The sequence below is a fragment of the Phyllopteryx taeniolatus genome, chromosome 1, assembly GCF_024500385.1.
Source record: "Phyllopteryx taeniolatus isolate TA_2022b chromosome 1, UOR_Ptae_1.2, whole genome shotgun sequence".
Lineage (NCBI taxonomy): Eukaryota > Metazoa > Chordata > Actinopteri > Syngnathiformes > Syngnathidae > Phyllopteryx > Phyllopteryx taeniolatus.
Genome location: NC_084502.1, coordinates 19,324,899 through 19,340,424, shown reverse-complemented (window position 1 = coordinate 19,340,424; position 15,526 = coordinate 19,324,899). Strand labels below are relative to the sequence as shown.

General features: G+C 40.9%; 3 protein-coding genes across 3 annotated transcripts; 1 reads left to right on the top strand and 2 right to left on the bottom strand.

Annotated features, from left to right (window-relative positions):
* Window positions 1-8: 8 nt before the first annotated feature.
* LOC133480464 (14-3-3 protein beta/alpha-1) lies at window positions 9-8,337 on the bottom strand. The gene is made up of 6 exons (XM_061778527.1): window positions 8,179-8,337; window positions 5,441-5,737; window positions 5,236-5,359; window positions 4,887-5,050; window positions 1,820-1,915; window positions 9-1,732 (listed from the first exon to the last, which is right to left on the bottom strand). The coding sequence occupies exons 2-6, from the start codon at window positions 5,732-5,734 to the stop codon at window positions 1,676-1,678; spliced, it is 735 nt and encodes a 244-aa protein (XP_061634511.1). The 5' UTR covers window positions 5,735-5,737; window positions 8,179-8,337; the 3' UTR covers window positions 9-1,675.
* A 169-nt stretch (window positions 8,338-8,506) lies between these two features.
* On the top strand, window positions 8,507-11,683 carry ognb (osteoglycin, paralog b). The gene is made up of 7 exons (XM_061778516.1): window positions 8,507-9,802; window positions 9,897-10,003; window positions 10,088-10,151; window positions 10,367-10,531; window positions 10,612-10,814; window positions 10,933-11,025; window positions 11,368-11,683. The coding sequence occupies exons 2-7, from the start codon at window positions 9,908-9,910 to the stop codon at window positions 11,536-11,538; spliced, it is 792 nt and encodes a 263-aa protein (XP_061634500.1). The 5' UTR covers window positions 8,507-9,802; window positions 9,897-9,907; the 3' UTR covers window positions 11,539-11,683.
* On the bottom strand, window positions 11,646-13,329 carry LOC133480468 (ubiquinol-cytochrome c reductase complex assembly factor 5). Its single transcript, XM_061778540.1, has 2 exons — window positions 12,979-13,329; window positions 11,646-12,042 (listed from the first exon to the last, which is right to left on the bottom strand). The coding sequence occupies exons 1-2, from the start codon at window positions 13,130-13,132 to the stop codon at window positions 11,951-11,953; spliced, it is 246 nt and encodes an 81-aa protein (XP_061634524.1). The 5' UTR covers window positions 13,133-13,329; the 3' UTR covers window positions 11,646-11,950.
* Between the last annotated feature and the right edge of the window lie 2,197 nt (window positions 13,330-15,526).

The following is a 15,526-nucleotide window of genomic DNA, read 5'->3' as shown; positions in this document are numbered from 1 at the left end:
GACAGCAATTGATTTATCTTAAACGAAACTTTATTTCACTGGATGGTCTTTGACACGTTCCTATGTATTACATGTATAGTGAAACTAGAATGGTTTTAAGATACATAAACACAAAGCTAGAATTACACCAACCATTGTTTTTCTCCAAGTCATTGCTTTTTAGAACTATTCTAAATTTTCACAACCACGTGTGTGCACTGGGTAATAGACTGTTACAGAAGCAATTTTTAGCCATAAGACTTGTCAGTAAAAACAAAGCAAGTAAATACCAGATATACAGACAGGCTTCGTTCCACATTCACTAACGGCATTTTCATCAAGCAGAATTAAATTGACTTTTTTTAATGAACAAAACATTTCAATTCCTTGGAGCATCGTCAGAAGAAACAGTATAATAACGTGGAATGGTGTCTTCAACTACAATATATGGAATGTAGTGGTGATACACGGTATTGTGACACTGAGCTTCTCAAATGAGATGAAATGGCACCTTCACATGATTTAGGAGGCGATTTAGGAGTCATTCAATCAGAATGAAACCCTTTATGAGTTTGTCTCAACTCGTACCCATTTGTTAACGTCAATTGTAAAATGGAATAAAATAGCCTAAGCCGGACACAAATACATTTTGTTGTTGAGAAAACAAGCACTTTAAGAGGGATATTTACCAAGCTAGCTTGATACAGGAAGGTAAAACATTTATCCATCCGTCCGTTCTCAATACCGCTTATCCTCGTTAGGGTCGCGGGGTAAAACATTTATAAACAACTAAAGTTTACTTCAGATATTACATACAGATGATAGTCAATCTTTTAACATACTCTGCAGCAACGTTAGACTTCTTAACCAGTGAGTCAAAATACAAGGTCAACCTACACTTCAGTTTGTAAAAGGCAATTCCTTTCTGGGAGCCTTGAAATACAGAATGAACAATAGGAAACTCGAGGGGTCCCTTTTAAGTTTGTGAACATGATCAAGGTGCATTACACTCAGATGTCAGTGTCACAATACAGCCTGCCTCCTTTCTGTATGAGCCCACAGCAGAATTGCAGTAAATTGAATACAGGATTGTACATGTTTCCGGAAAAGTCGAAACACAAACTGCTTTTGGGTTGTGAAGGAAATGGAACACCTACCATCACAGTGTTTGCCAGTTTAATTACCATACAATAAATCCCATAGAATAAAACCTGTAAATACCATGTTGAATCACAATAATAAAAGTAACAAAACAAACAAAAAAAAACAAAAAAAAAGGGGGGGGGGGGGGGGGAAATGCGCCACAAACTAGCTGGGACAAAGGAATTTGGAGGGACTATTAAAATTCACAACACCTCCCCCCCCAAGATCTCTCACACACAAGTGCGCGCACACACAAAATATCTTTTACACTCTTCACTCACTCGCTTGCTCCCCACAAACGTGCAGACATACACACAAAGCTAACGAAAACAATACGAGTTTCTACAAAGTGACTGAAGGTACTAACAACTGAAAATGACCCTGTCGCCTCACAATGAACTGAGAGGGGTAAACTAGTTGGTCAGGAGCAATTCAGGCTGCTTGTCATACAGAAGAGGGAGGGGCTGATGGAGTGGAGGGAGGAGGGGGGGGATGTATATAAGCTGTCTGTGTTTTAAGATAAGAGTGTAGGTGGATTAACAGTGCAGTTCCATTAGTTTTCCCCTTCTCCGGTCTCCCCCTCATCTCCCTGGTTTTCTGATGTCCACAGCTGCAAACACACAAGAAGCACAGTTGAAGTTGTCTTGCCAAACCTTCAAACCAACGTGAGGAAAACAACATGGGGGATCAGACTCACAGTCAAGTTGTCCCTTAGTAGCTGCATGATCAGGGTGCTGTCTTTGTAAGAGTCCTCGTTCAAAGTGTCAAGCTCAGCGATGGCTTCATCAAATGCCTGAAATGCAACAAAATGGTTAAAAACCCTATAAGGTGAATTTAGAGATTTGTTTCTAAAAACATGATACATGTTTAAAGATAATTGCTAAAAACATGCAAAGACTGAGAACTATGTAGTGGTCAATTGTGGCAATTTAGTGTTAAAGGTCCCATGCTATAATTTTTTTCATAATGGTTGATGTCGTTTTATGGGGTTTGCAAGATAATTTGGGTTGGAAAAGCCCAGAATGCCCTTTTTCAAGCTATTCTAGTTGGTCATTTACACCTGGCAATTGAGACTTTATCATTGATACTGTATCTGATGTGTAAATATGCCTTGCTCTGATTGGATCGCTCTTATTCTTAATTTAAATATGGAAAACAGCTTTGCTCTGATTGGTCCATGGTGATATCACAGCATTTAGTGGCTTGTGGCGGTCAAGCAATCATAACGACCTCGAGTTTGAATCCTTTGACGTCCCACTATCATTGTGAAGCACAATTCACCAAGCGTCAAATTGTTGGCCCACTAATGGGGAACGTGACCTGAAAGAGGTCAGAGTAGCCGATTTTGGGGCGCCTTAGTGGGGCCAGTGGACCGCCTTGGGTCCCTCGGTGTGGGTGATGTCCCGTCCACTGGTTCCCGTCCACGGCTCTCGGGTGGGCTCCTGGGCCCGACCCCGCCTCTCGGCTGGGTGGGGTCCTCAGCCCCCGCGGTGCAGGCACAGCAATTACAGGTCACTTCGTCAGTTATTGTGCATGCAAGACGGTGTCAATTCACTCGCATGAGTCCGCAAATACTCACCTCTGGGACTTGTTCACTAAGTGTGGGGCCACTCACTCATTGCAATAACTAACTCATAGCTTTGCAGACTTCCTGGGTATCCCCTCACTTGCACTCAATTTCTAAAGAGGTTTAGAATTTACATAACCACTCCAACCACACTTCAGTTGTACATCCGGGTCCACTACCTCTGTCTTGCATGCTTCCCCTCCTTTCCTTGTCCTGTCCAGTCGTGTCCTGTCCTTCCTTCACAGGGTGTAGCACAACTGCCCCATACAACACTCAAATCTGTGTCATTGTACTAGGCATATAATGATTTACTTTCCTCATCTTTCTTACAGCTGTCCTGTCTTTTGTTGTCTTCTCTTCCGATATTTATCTTTTCATTGTCTCTCCCCTTTGATTTTTCTGTCACTCCCCTTTAAAACTTTGTTCTGTTCAACTGAAACTTTCAATAAAAATCCATTAGAATTCAAAGAACCACAGCGGTAGCTGAAAAACTCTTACTCTTACTACTCTCCACTACCTTACTGTGGCACAGTAAAACTGTTCCGGCATTAAAGGGATACATCCTCCTTCCTGTTTGACCTAACAGGCGAACAGGATAAAAAAAAATCAAAATGAAGATGCTTTAGACCTGTTAAATATAAGAAAATGTTAGCTCTGGTTGCACAAAACCCTTGAAATGACCACAAATGCGTTATGACGAGACCTACGCGAGGGGAAGTATTTACTTCCGTCCACACGGCGCATCGTGCTTGTGCACGTGCGCATTGTGTGTGTGACGTCACGGATGCGTTCTGTCTCCAGTAGAAGACGCATTTGTAATCTGAACTACCGTATTTTCAAAACCATAAGGTGCACTTAATAGTCTTAAATTTTCTCCAAAATGGACGGGGCGCCTTATAATGTGGCGCGCCTAATGTGGCGCGCCTAATGTGTGCACCGAATTCCAAAATCTGTAAATGTAGTTGTGTGACTTTGATGAGCGCTCTGCTTGACTGACTGGGAGCATTTCCTGCCGACACGCTGCTTTTATAGAGGAAAGGCGGACATGACTGAGGACAGCATGTGGACGTTAAAGGGGCAAGGGTGCGTGTAAGAGGACGCTAAAGGCACGCCCCCAGTAGGTATATAGTGCGGATATGTGCATTGTGCAAAACAACATCGGTTTGGCTAAGGACCCCCGAAAATGGCACCTACGAAGACACACGCTTACGAAGCACAGTTTAAACTGCAAGCTATCAGCTACGTGGCGGAACATGGGAATCGAGCAGCCGCGAGAGAATTCATGATCAACGAATCCATGGTTCGCAAGTGGAGGAAGCAGGAAAACGCCGGCATCATTGCTGAACAGCCTCCCGGCAACGAGACTGACTCCGACAATGACGAGATGGAACCCGGCATGTTTGATAGAGAACTTGCCCAGCTGTTCATTTCGGATACAGAAGATGAGGACTGATGGATTTGTGGATGAGGATTGATCAAAAAATAACGTGAGTACATTGTTAATTACTTCAATAAAGTACAACCGAACTCAGTTTTGCTCCCGCTGCCTTTTTAAAAACATACGCTAGTATGCATGCTAGCATATGTTTTAGCGTGCATGCATGCTCCCGTATGTTTTAAGCTAGCGTATGTTTTACCATGCCTGCGCCCAATAATACGGTGCGCCTTATGTATGTGTTAAATACGGAAATAGACCCCGTAACTGAGACTGCACCTTTTAATGCGGTGCTCCTTATGGTCGCAAAAATACGGTACATAAAAAGATTGGATTTAATAAAAACGAAAAAATACTACACAATTGTCAACAACAATTAGAACAATATCATAATCTAATTGACATAGAATGAAACTATCATGCACTTGTCAAAATACAATGTTCAACGTACTTTGTACACATTATCTGTCGCAAAATTTGGAGACATTGGCACAGGTGCCTCTTGTATGTTGCTTTTTAGTTTCCGTATTTTTTTTTTTTTTTATATACTTCTTTAGAAATGTGACATTAAGTTACATCTTGGCTGTCTCTACATGGACCCCCAGTCTATATATAGAGTCAACCGACTGATTGATAATTCTGTATTTCAGCTCTTGTATTGGAACTCAGCGGTGTGTGTGTGTGGGTGTGGGTGTGCGCGCGTGCGTGCATTATATCCATGTGTTAGATACCAAAAGTATTCTTAAAAACTTTAGTTCACACCGTCTTTGCCAGACTGCAGGCCTTTTCAGGGTTGTTCTGGATCTCATAGTAGAAGACGGAGAAGTTGAGTGCCAGTCCAAGCCGAATTGGGTGTGTTGGCTGCATATCCCCCTTGCTAATGTCAAAAGCTTGCTGGTACGCTTGCTGGGAATTATCCACTGTATCTAGAAACATAAAATTATGTCAGAAATATAAATTATTTGTGGTAACATTGAGAGGCATACACCACAATGCCATAAATTTAAAAAATATTTGCCAACACCTCAGCATTTAGCTCTTCGAGGTGGCAAGCAATGTCGTATTCAACATTCATGAATAAAACAATTAAGTGTATCATGTCCTCGCTTACCCTTCTTAGCGTCTCCAGATGCGACCTCAGACAGGTATCTATAATAGTCGCCTTTCATCTTCAGATAGAACACTTTGCCTTCAGAACTACCTGCATTGACGATAAGGTACTTGTCCAGTAGCCCCTGAAAAAAATAAGATGTTGAGATTGTCAGAGTTGTGCAAATGGGTGGACGTCAAACAAAGTAAAAGGCAGAGAGCCTTACAAGCACATCGTGGCAGATTTCCTGCAGCTCAGATTCAATCTTCTCCCGATATTCACGTGCCATCTGCTTCTTCTTGTCATTGCCTTCAATCTTCTGCTCAATGCTGGAGATGACGCGCCAGGATGAGCGGCGCGCCCCGACCACATTCTTGTAGGCAACCGAGAGAAGGTTGCGCTCCTCATTTGACAGCTCCGTACTTTGCTCTGTCACACTCTTCATGGCTGCAGCCATATCGTCATAACGCTCAGCCTGCTCAGCAAGCTTGGCATTTTGTACCAGGTCGTTCTTATCCATTTTCTAGACCAGAGGATACAGATTGCACAGAGACAGAGTTAGTAATGTACAGATCATCAAAAGATACCATATAGATTACTGATTCCCAACCACTGTACCATGAGAGACAATCACAGGAAATTATCTATTTCCACTCAATCGGACACAAAAATATTATCTACAGTGGTGCCTTGAGATACGAATGACACAATGTACATTTTTTCGATACGAGCCGTCATTGGGCTGATTTTTTTTGCGAGATAGAAGAGCTGTATGGTGACAGTGAACTTGATTAAACTCACTTCACACTAATTGGCAGTTTGGCAAATAGTGAGCAATTCATCAAAAAAGGCTTCAAGATGTTTAATGAAACTCCCAGTTGAAAGTGAAAATTACACATCGTCTATTAAAAACAGCCAAAGAATGTTTTAAAAATGACCTACCAGTTTTAAATAATGGAAAATACCATTGACATGCTAATGGTTAACGTTGATAATTTTTTTAAGTTTTAGAATGCTTTAAGCAACGGATATTTGAATACAAACGGTGGAGCAACACATGTAGACAGATAAAACAACCTTACTCAAGACATATATTCATCATCATCTATGAAAAATGACTAATATTACAGCATCTTACCAAGTCACTTACAGTAGTAGTAGAGGAAGAAGTCTATTTGTCATTTGTGTCTGCATGACTATTATACTGCCTCGCAGTGGCCAAAGCGGGCACAACAGGAGCAGCACAATGAAAGCAATTGCAGCATTAAATCATAATGCATAAATTGTTTAATTCTTTACATTTTAAATAATTATGTTGTGACTCTGTATTTATAAAATACAATAATATTGGGGACTATTTTCTTTATTTAAAAAACGAGCCTGCACGGTGGACAACTGGTTAGCACATCTGCCTCACAGTTCTGTGGACCGGGGTTCAAATCCCAGCCCCACCTGTGTGGCGTTTGCATGTTCTCCCTGTGCCTGGGTGGGTTTTCTCCGGGCACTCCGGTTTACTCCCACATCCCAAAAACATGTGTGGTAGGTTGATTGAAGACTCTAAATTGCCCGTAGGTGTGAATGCGAGTGCGAATGGTTGTTTGTTTCTATGTGCCCTGCGATTGGCTGGCGACCGGTTCAGGGTGTACCCCGCCTCCCGCCCGAAGATTGCTGGGATAGGCTTCAATTACTGGTGACATACCCCTTGTTTTTTTTTTACCCATACTTGGCAAATAAAGATGATCCTGATATTTGTTCATATATCTATGCCATGACAGGCAGTAGGTACCCCTCTCTCTATTCACTTTGCCTTATATTTTTGTTTGGTGGTGTCCGACACATTTTTCATGTAAGACATGTCTTTGCTCAATGCATGTTGGGAAATACGGATTTATACAACAAATAAACTAAATTACATATTCCCAATTGAATGTTACGAAATCTGTCAAGGCTGCAATATCATTTGAGAAAGACGGCATTTGGACGAAGTGTGCGAATGGATGAGCGCCGCAAACTGGGCCCCTTGGCAAGTGGGTCAACCTTGCATTTGCTGAGGTTAGCCCCAAGCTAATTACAACCGCTCTCCAATCCCGTCTCTTCGTTAGCTCAATTTAGGTAAAAAATTACTCATCCACAATTAATCTTTCATATTGTAAATACACACAGAACGTTCTCAATAGCATTTTACTATTCAAAAAATGAACATTTCCACAAGCATCCGAATCTCCCCCCTCCTATCTACCACTACTCTTGCTAACGGCGCTAGCGTAATGACACATTTTATTAACAGGTACTAACGACATAACATAAATTTCCACTGGCATAGTGGATTTAATAATGAACACCCAATCTCAACGTGCCTTAAATTCATGTCATATATTGTTCAGCGAGCGAAGCGGTTGGTGTGCCTAATGCATATACAACGTTAGCTAGGCCACAGAAATAGGGTGGATTTAAAAAAATAAAATAAAATCACGCATTTACGGGCTTGCCAATTCATGTTCGAAACGGAGCAGTAACGGCGCACTGCGATGCTCAAGGGGGAGAAAAGCTCTGCGGCGGCCTTATTTTAAAAAGTGAAAACGTTTTTTATTCGTCTGCTTTAACAACACGGCCCGCAGTAGCTGGCGAGTCCCTGTCAGAACAAAGTGTCATGGCATCGTAACGGACGCTCTGTCGTTCGCCTGCGAGCTAGCTGCTAGCATTAGCGAACTAGCTAGTCATGGTGGCACCGTAACGAGGGAGCTAGCGTTAGCATTCCTAGCTCGCTAATGCTAACGCTAGTTAGCCTTTGACGAAGCCCGAGCTAGGCTGTACCGTTATATGGTGGCTCCTCAAAAAGGATTCAATTGGCCGCGACGGGGGGGGAAAAACACGCGTCGTAAATCGGCTTCGGCACATTAGACAACGAATACAGCTACAGTAAAATAAAATTAAAAATATCAGCCCCGAGCTGGGCACACTTACAATATTTGCGACTTTTAATCCTGATTATTCTCAACTCTCTGTTAGTCGTTTTAATGCCTCCGTCCTCCCGTCGCGCTCGGCGTATATCTCAGGGCAGTACCACTTCCGTTAGACAGCTTCTTGCATTTCCTCTTTTCTCGCCACACTTCTGCCTTACGTAAGACATTACGATGCTCATCAGAATCAGAATCAGAATCAGAATCATCTTTATTTGCCAAGTATGTCCCAAAAACACACAAGGAATTTGTCTCGCGTAATTGGAGCCGCTCGAGTACGACAACAGACAGTCAATTGACAGAGAACACTTTTGAGACATAAAGACATTGAGAAATATTAATAAATAAAAATCAGTGGGGGAAATGTCCACCTTTTCAACGAAGTGAGGTTTTTCATTCTTTAGATTGGGAATCTCACGAGACAAGGTCGCTCGTTAGATGAACGTCATTTTACTTTTCTCTTTGTAGCTCGAGTGAGAACGTTAGTTCAAAGATAGTTCAAAGGTCAAGGTCAGCAGGCAGTTCTTTAATGTTGTTGGGGTTTTTTAAGGAGTGGGAATGAAGAACAATTTAAATTATTTTTATTTATTTATTTATTTTTAATTGGATGACATTTTCTGACCCCATCCATGCATGCACAGAAAAATAGATTTGTTGTGTAAATAATAGTTGTCCTCCGTTATCCTGGGAATATACCCCAAATACTTTGTTAGGTCCAAACAGATGAAAATGATTAACTTTCAACTTCTTCACAGAAGAATGATCACCCTTTGTTGGAAAATGTAGAACCACCATTACTTCAAATATGAAAAAAAGGATGCTTACATGTCTTGGAATGGAGAGGCTGACATATATTGTCAGAGGCAAACAGGAAGAGCTGGTGTATGTTTGGAACTCATTTATGTGCTTTTTGGATAATGAAACAAAGCACACTAAGTAGCAAATGTAAAATACTTATATATCCTGCCTTCTATTGTTCTTCTTTTGTTTTAAATGAGTGTATGAGGGGAGAACATTTGTGTGTGTATTGATGTGTAAAATGCATTCAATCGGAGGGCACATATAGACATTCAGTTAACCGAAGAAGCATGTTTTTCAAATGTGGGTTAGTACCTGCAGAAAAATCACACAAGCACAGGAAGAGCATGCAAACACCACGCAGGAAGGCCAGAGCCCGGATTCAAACCTCAGAACTCAAATCAATCTAACAACGACCGATCTTACATTCCTACCCTCACCTACGATCATGAGCTGTGGGTCATGACCAAAAGGACAAGATCGTGGATTCAAGAAGCTGGAATGAGTTTCCTCCGCAGGGTGTCCAGACTCTCCTTTAGAGACAGGGTGAGAAGCTTGGTCATCCGGAAGGGGCTCAGACTCGAACCGCTGTTCTTACGCGTCGAGAGGAGCCAGATGAGGTGGCTTGGGCATCCCTGGTGAGGTGTCCCGGGCACGTTCGTCTGGGAGGAGGCCCCGAGGACGACACAGGACAAGCTGGAGAGACTACTGTATGTCTCCCGTTTGGCTTGGGAATGCCTCGGGACACACACACACCCACCTCCCACTTCCCCGGAAGAGCTGGATGGATGGATGCATCAACAGGACCCTCAGATGTTTCCTCTAAAAAAGTAGATTAAAACCATTTATCCTTATTTTGGAATCACATATTTGTTCTGTACACAAATAATAAATAGCACAGAAATCACTTTCTTTTTCTTTCAGGAGCCACAATAATGCTTTTTAGGACTTTACTTTTCATAACTGTGGTGCTCTCATGGGCACTGTCCTTTGCAGTGGGAGATGAATCAAACAAAGGAGAAAAGGTGCAGGTAAAATATTTTTTTAAAGAGTGACTATGACAAAACTCATAAGCTGGGAAGCTTGAGATCATCAGGATTCACTTCTTTTCACAGAGTGACATGCATGATCATGACATCCTTCAGGATACAGACCAAGCTGTAGCTCCAAAAGCCATTGGTGAAGTTGGTCTAAACTAATTTACAACTATTTCGAAGCTGATTATGCAATACTTGAAAAGGAATTTATCCACATTTGTGAAAGCAACTAAAGTCCATATTATGTAATGAGGGGGCTGGTCAAGTGTCCTTGTCCTAAATGTTTGTGTAGTGTACCTTTAGCTGTATAAAACATCACTGAATATTCATCAACTGATCTGTTTTCCCCATTAACAGACATACCAAGATGTTTACTATGTGTTTGCTTGAGTGGGTCTGTTTACTGTGAGGACGTGTCTCCTGAAATGTCAGCTGTACCAGCATTGCCGAAGGAAACAGCTTATCTCTATGCACGCTTCAACAAAATCACCAAAATAAAAAATCAAGACTTTGCAGACACAAGTAAGTAAACACTGTTTTTGTAAACAAATCCTTGTCTGAAGTGATTTTTGTTTCTTTCCAAAGCCTCCCTTTTTTTCCAGTCACACTGAAACTAATTGACCTTCGTTGGAATCTCATCACGGAGATAGAGGACGGAGTTTTTTCCAGACTTGCAAATCTCGAGGAGCTCAATCTTTCAGACAACAGGCTGACTAAACTGCCCACACTTCCCATCAGGCCTATGTCTTTCAACGCCAACTTCAATAAGCTTACAACACAAGGTGTAAAGTCCACTGCTTTCAAGGTAGTAACCATCCAAACCCACTACTTGCATTCAAAAGTATAAATAAGTGAAACAGTTTCAGGTTTGTCGTACTCTATTGACAAAAATAAAATAAATAAACAAGGTGTCTTTGTTGCAGAAACTCACAAGACTGGCTTATCTTTACCTTGGAAACAATGAGCTGACAGCTGTGCCTCAACTTCCAGTGTCTCTTCACACTGTGCACCTACATGTAAGTTCATGTAAAGTGGAACCTCTTATAGTCGCCAGTCGTGCCACTGTGAGTTCCACGGGTGTATTTAGGCATTTGGGTTCCCAAGGGGCGGCACGGTGGACGACTGGTTAGAGCGTCAGCCTCACAGTTCTGAGGACCCGGGTTCAATCCCCGGCCCCGCCTGTGTGGAGTTTGCATGTTCTCCCCGTGCCTTCTTTTAGCATACTGGAACAGATTGTGAGACTTTGGAGGTTCCACTGACATTCAACAGGAGAAACAGCCTTTCTACAGAACCTTTTTCACCATTTAAACATTAAAAGTCAGCTCGGACTTTGTGATTAGTTTCTGTGTCTTCTACAGAACAACAAGATCAAAACAATGACAGATGAGACATTCTGCCAAGGAAACACCAGTTACTACATTCGAGCTAACATGCATGAAGTGAGACTGGATGGGAACCCCATCCAGCTGTGGAAGCACCCTTACAGCTTCATCTGTCTGCACAGTCTTCCAATCGGATGGTACAACTGAAATAACCAGTGTCCTTTTTACAGAAGAACTAACATTTAGTGAAAAGGTTAGACTTTTATATAGCCAATGCTTGAGTTATACTATTAAAAAGAATTCAGACAAGTCCATAAACATAACTGTTTAATCATTAGAAGTGACAGAAAATCTGTTCTTCGTCCTGCGTAATATACAGCACTATATAAATACACTAAAGACACTTCTTTTTGTTCTTGGCAGGCGCTATTTTGTATTTAAAACCAGATCAAGTAGTTCAAACATGATTATGAGCATACAGTATGTGTAATTTTGTTAGATATAACAATAAAATGTTCATGATTTTACCATAATGTAATGGATTTGAGGTTTTCAATTCAGTGATAAAATTCCAAGGATGTGTCCATGATGAAATGTGGCAAGCCCACACAAACATCATTCACTTGGCTGTAGGCTCATTTAAAACTATCACACCATCCGCCAGTTTCTGCTGGTACTCCCTCTCTGATCGTTTTCTTCGGTAGACATCATCTGAGTAGAAAATAACACATACGACATTGAAATCAAGAAATCTATGTACTGTACAATAAAAACATTTGTTGTTTTTTTGAAAACCCTATGACACATTGAGATGTGAAAAAAAATACAGGAAAACTGAAAACAAATGTGGAAATCAGCACAAATTTCTCTCTTTGCCACTCTGATTTATTGTTTGGACAGTTTATAATAGCTTCAGGAGAAAGAAAGAAACTATACTCAGTAGAGCACAGAGGTATACTGAGTAATTTATGTGTATTTAAATCTACTGTAGTGTTAAACAGGTTTATAGTCTTGCCAGACTGCAAGTTAAAATAATCTATTTTCATACCCAGTTATATTGTAAGTACAGCACAGTCATTAGCACATTTCTAACATGATTTTTTTCTTCTTTTTTTACATATGCTTAAATATACAGTAATATCCATGAGTATTTCTACATTTGAGTGCATTAGTTAGCGCAACACACGCTGTGTACAGCTTAAGTTTGTCCCCTCAAAATAGCCATAGTTTTGCTTCTTGTCCTTCCCTCTTGATAACCAACATACATATCCACTAAATGGGATAAAACAAGGGTTATTCACCGTTTTTTCATATGATTTTGTTAAGAAGTCTTCCTTGTAATTCGTGTATTTTGTTTCATCACAGACATTATAAATATTAGGATTTATGCTCTGAAGATGTATGTCTCTCAACATACACGCAACTCTTTTACTTAAACATTTTATCCGTATGGACTGAGGAAGAGAGAGAAAAAAGTGAGGGCTATGACTCATCAGAAATGATATCAAGCTAATTGCTGACCATGGGTAGATGTAAGGTAAGCCCTGTTTACTATTTTTCTGACCACTCCTGGACCACTAAAGCAGTCAAACACAGACATATGTCTGTGGTGATGCTGAGTGTGTCACTTTGCAAAGTTACACTTACAAAACGTTTCTCTTCCTATCCTCACGTTGATCATAATCCACTCCATGACACCTCCAATGCAAAAAAAGACAGGAAGGAATCTATACGGACCAAAACGACGTTTCCCAGGTACGAGGCCCAGAAAATATCGGAGTGTTGAACTCCTCTGAAGCATCCCGGAGGCGTAACCTAGCACACAAGTTTTGATAAGTTAAATAAATGTGGCTGTTGCGTTTGGACGTTTCCTAAAAAAAAAAAAAAAGTCCTTCCCAAGGGCAGTTGGAGTTGCGCTTGATTCAATGAGCTGATAAAAAAGAGGGGCGGCTTACGGCAAATGGTAAATGTGTCAATGAGACATTGTTATTGAAGCGAGCGCACCCACAATTGACGTAATATCCGACAGTGTATTGCGTACTTCCGGTTCCTGTAATAAATGCGATCGAATTCTAATTTAGCGGATATGAAACCGGGTCCTCGGAACTGTGAGGCAGATGTGCTCATCAGTCGGTCACCGCGCCACCATGGTTGAAAATATTATCCATCTATCCATTTTCTACACTGCTTATCATCACCAGGGTCGCGGGTGAGAGGCGGGGTACACCCTGAACTGGTTGCCCGCCAGTCACAGGGTGAAAATATTATCTACTTATTAATTCATCAGCAACGTAATTGGTTTTAACATTTGTTTGTTAAATAGGGCTTCACATACTAGCGAACATTCGTAGCTATTTAACAACTATTAGCAATTTAGCTATATTATCGTTATACAGTTAGCCTTAAGCCATACAAAATTTTGCTGAGAGCAGATGGATGGATGTATAGGAGCATACAGCAGCTGAAATAGGTATTTAACACGTCACCATTTTTCTCACTAAATATATTTCAAAAGGTGCTATGGACGTGAACATTTCACCAGATGTTGGGATCAACCCAAGTAATTCATACATACAAAGAAAGTAGAACAAATAAGCCCAGAAAGTAAGTTGTGTGTAATAATGTGAAATGACACAGGGAAAACGTATTGATCACATGAAGAAAGGGAGGTGAAAAAAAGGCATAGAAAGCCAAGACAACACCTTAAATCTATCAATAATGAAACAGCAATCCAGCCCCATATCAGTACAAATGAATACCGGATGGTTCAGTCCTAATTGATGGCCTACAAAAAGGTCTCATTGCCAAGGTGTGAGTCAAGACACATCTCATGATGGGTAAGAGCACAGAGCTGTCTCAAGAACATCGCAAACTAATTGTTGCAAAACATAACAATGGCATTGGTTACAGGGGCATATCTATCTATGCTTCTGAATGTTCCAGTGAGCACGGCGGTTGGGGCCATAATTCGTAAGTGGAAAGCCAATCATATCGCCATAAATTTGCCTCCATCAGGTGCTCCTCGCAAGATTTCTGACAGAGTAGTGCAAAGAATAATCGGAAGAGTTGTCCAAGAGCCAAGGACCACCTGTGGAGAGCTTCAAAAAGACCTGGAATTAGCAGGTACAGTTGTTACAAGGAAAACAGTGAGTAATGCACTCCGCCGTCATGGCCTGTATGTACGCTGAACATGCAAGACCCCATTGCTGAAAAAAAAGCATGTCAAAGCTCTTTTAAAGTTTGCTGAACAACATTTGGACAATCCTGTTAAATACTGGGAGAATATAGTCTGGTCTGATGAGACCAAAATTGAACTCTTTGGATGGCATAATGTACATCACGTTTGGAGGAGGAATGGCACTGCACATCACCCTAAAAACACCATACCGACAGTGAAGTTCAGAGTTGGGAACATGATGGTGTGGGGCTGCTTTTTAGAAAATGGTACTGGTAAACTTCACATTATTGAAGGAAGGATGAAGGGGCAAATGTTCTTGACAAAAATCTGCTGCCATCTACAAGGATGACAAAAATGAAATAAGGACAATGATCCAAAACGTACTGCCAATAATAAAAAAATCTATGGAAAGAACTGAAACTCAAGGTCCATAAAAGAAGCCCACGGAATATTCAAGATTTGAAGACTGCTTGTGTGGAGGAATGGGCCAAAATTATACCAGACCAATGCGTGCGACTAGTTTCTCCATACAGGAGGAATGTTGAACAAAGGCTTTTGTACAAAGTATTAAATAAATACTAGTTGGCGTGTTCAATACTTTTCCCCTGTGTCATTTCACATTATTACACATAATTTACAATAATAATAATAACAATTTCTGATCTTATTTGTTCCACTTTCTTTGTATGTATGGCTTAGTTGGGTTGTTCCCAAGATCTTCCCAAATGTTCATGTCAATAGCACCATTGGAAATAAATTTTGTGAGAAAAACGGTGACGTCTTAAATATTTATTTCAGCTGCTCTATAAGCATTAAGGATACAGTGATATAAAACATTTACACACACCCTTCAAATGCCAGGGTTTTTGTGATTTAAAAAAAAAAAAAGAATAACTAAATTTTTTCGTTAAGGTTTTCGAGAGGTGACGTAAAAATAAAACTACTGAAATGATGTGGTTCACAACTGTGCACTCCCACCTACAACGGGGAAGTGTCTGTGTTCAGAATTAAGCAGTC

Excerpts from the sequence above, each read along its gene's own strand:
- LOC133480468 (XM_061778540.1), bottom strand. The coding sequence starts at position 13,132 with ATGCTTCAGAGGAGTTCAACACTCCGATATTTTCTGGGCCTCGTACCT. Across the intron at positions 12,043-12,978 it reads GATAGGAAGAGAAACGTTTT|ATGATGTCTACCGAAGAAAA; the intron begins GTAAGTGTAACT and ends TTTTCTACTCAG.
- ognb (XM_061778516.1), top strand. The coding sequence starts at position 9,908 with ATGCTTTTTAGGACTTTACTTTTCATAACTGTGGTGCTCTCATGGGCA. Across the intron at positions 10,004-10,087 it reads ACAAAGGAGAAAAGGTGCAG|AGTGACATGCATGATCATGA; the intron begins GTAAAATATTTT and ends TTCTTTTCACAG. Across the intron at positions 10,532-10,611 it reads TCAAGACTTTGCAGACACAA|TCACACTGAAACTAATTGAC; the intron begins GTAAGTAAACAC and ends CTTTTTTTCCAG.
- LOC133480464 (XM_061778527.1), bottom strand. The coding sequence starts at position 5,734 with ATGGATAAGAACGACCTGGTACAAAATGCCAAGCTTGCTGAGCAGGCT. Across the intron at positions 5,360-5,440 it reads AAATCTGCCACGATGTGCTT|GGGCTACTGGACAAGTACCT; the intron begins GTAAGGCTCTCT and ends TATTTTTTTCAG. Across the intron at positions 1,733-1,819 it reads TACTAAGGGACAACTTGACT|CTGTGGACATCAGAAAACCA; the intron begins GTGAGTCTGATC and ends GTGTGTTTGCAG.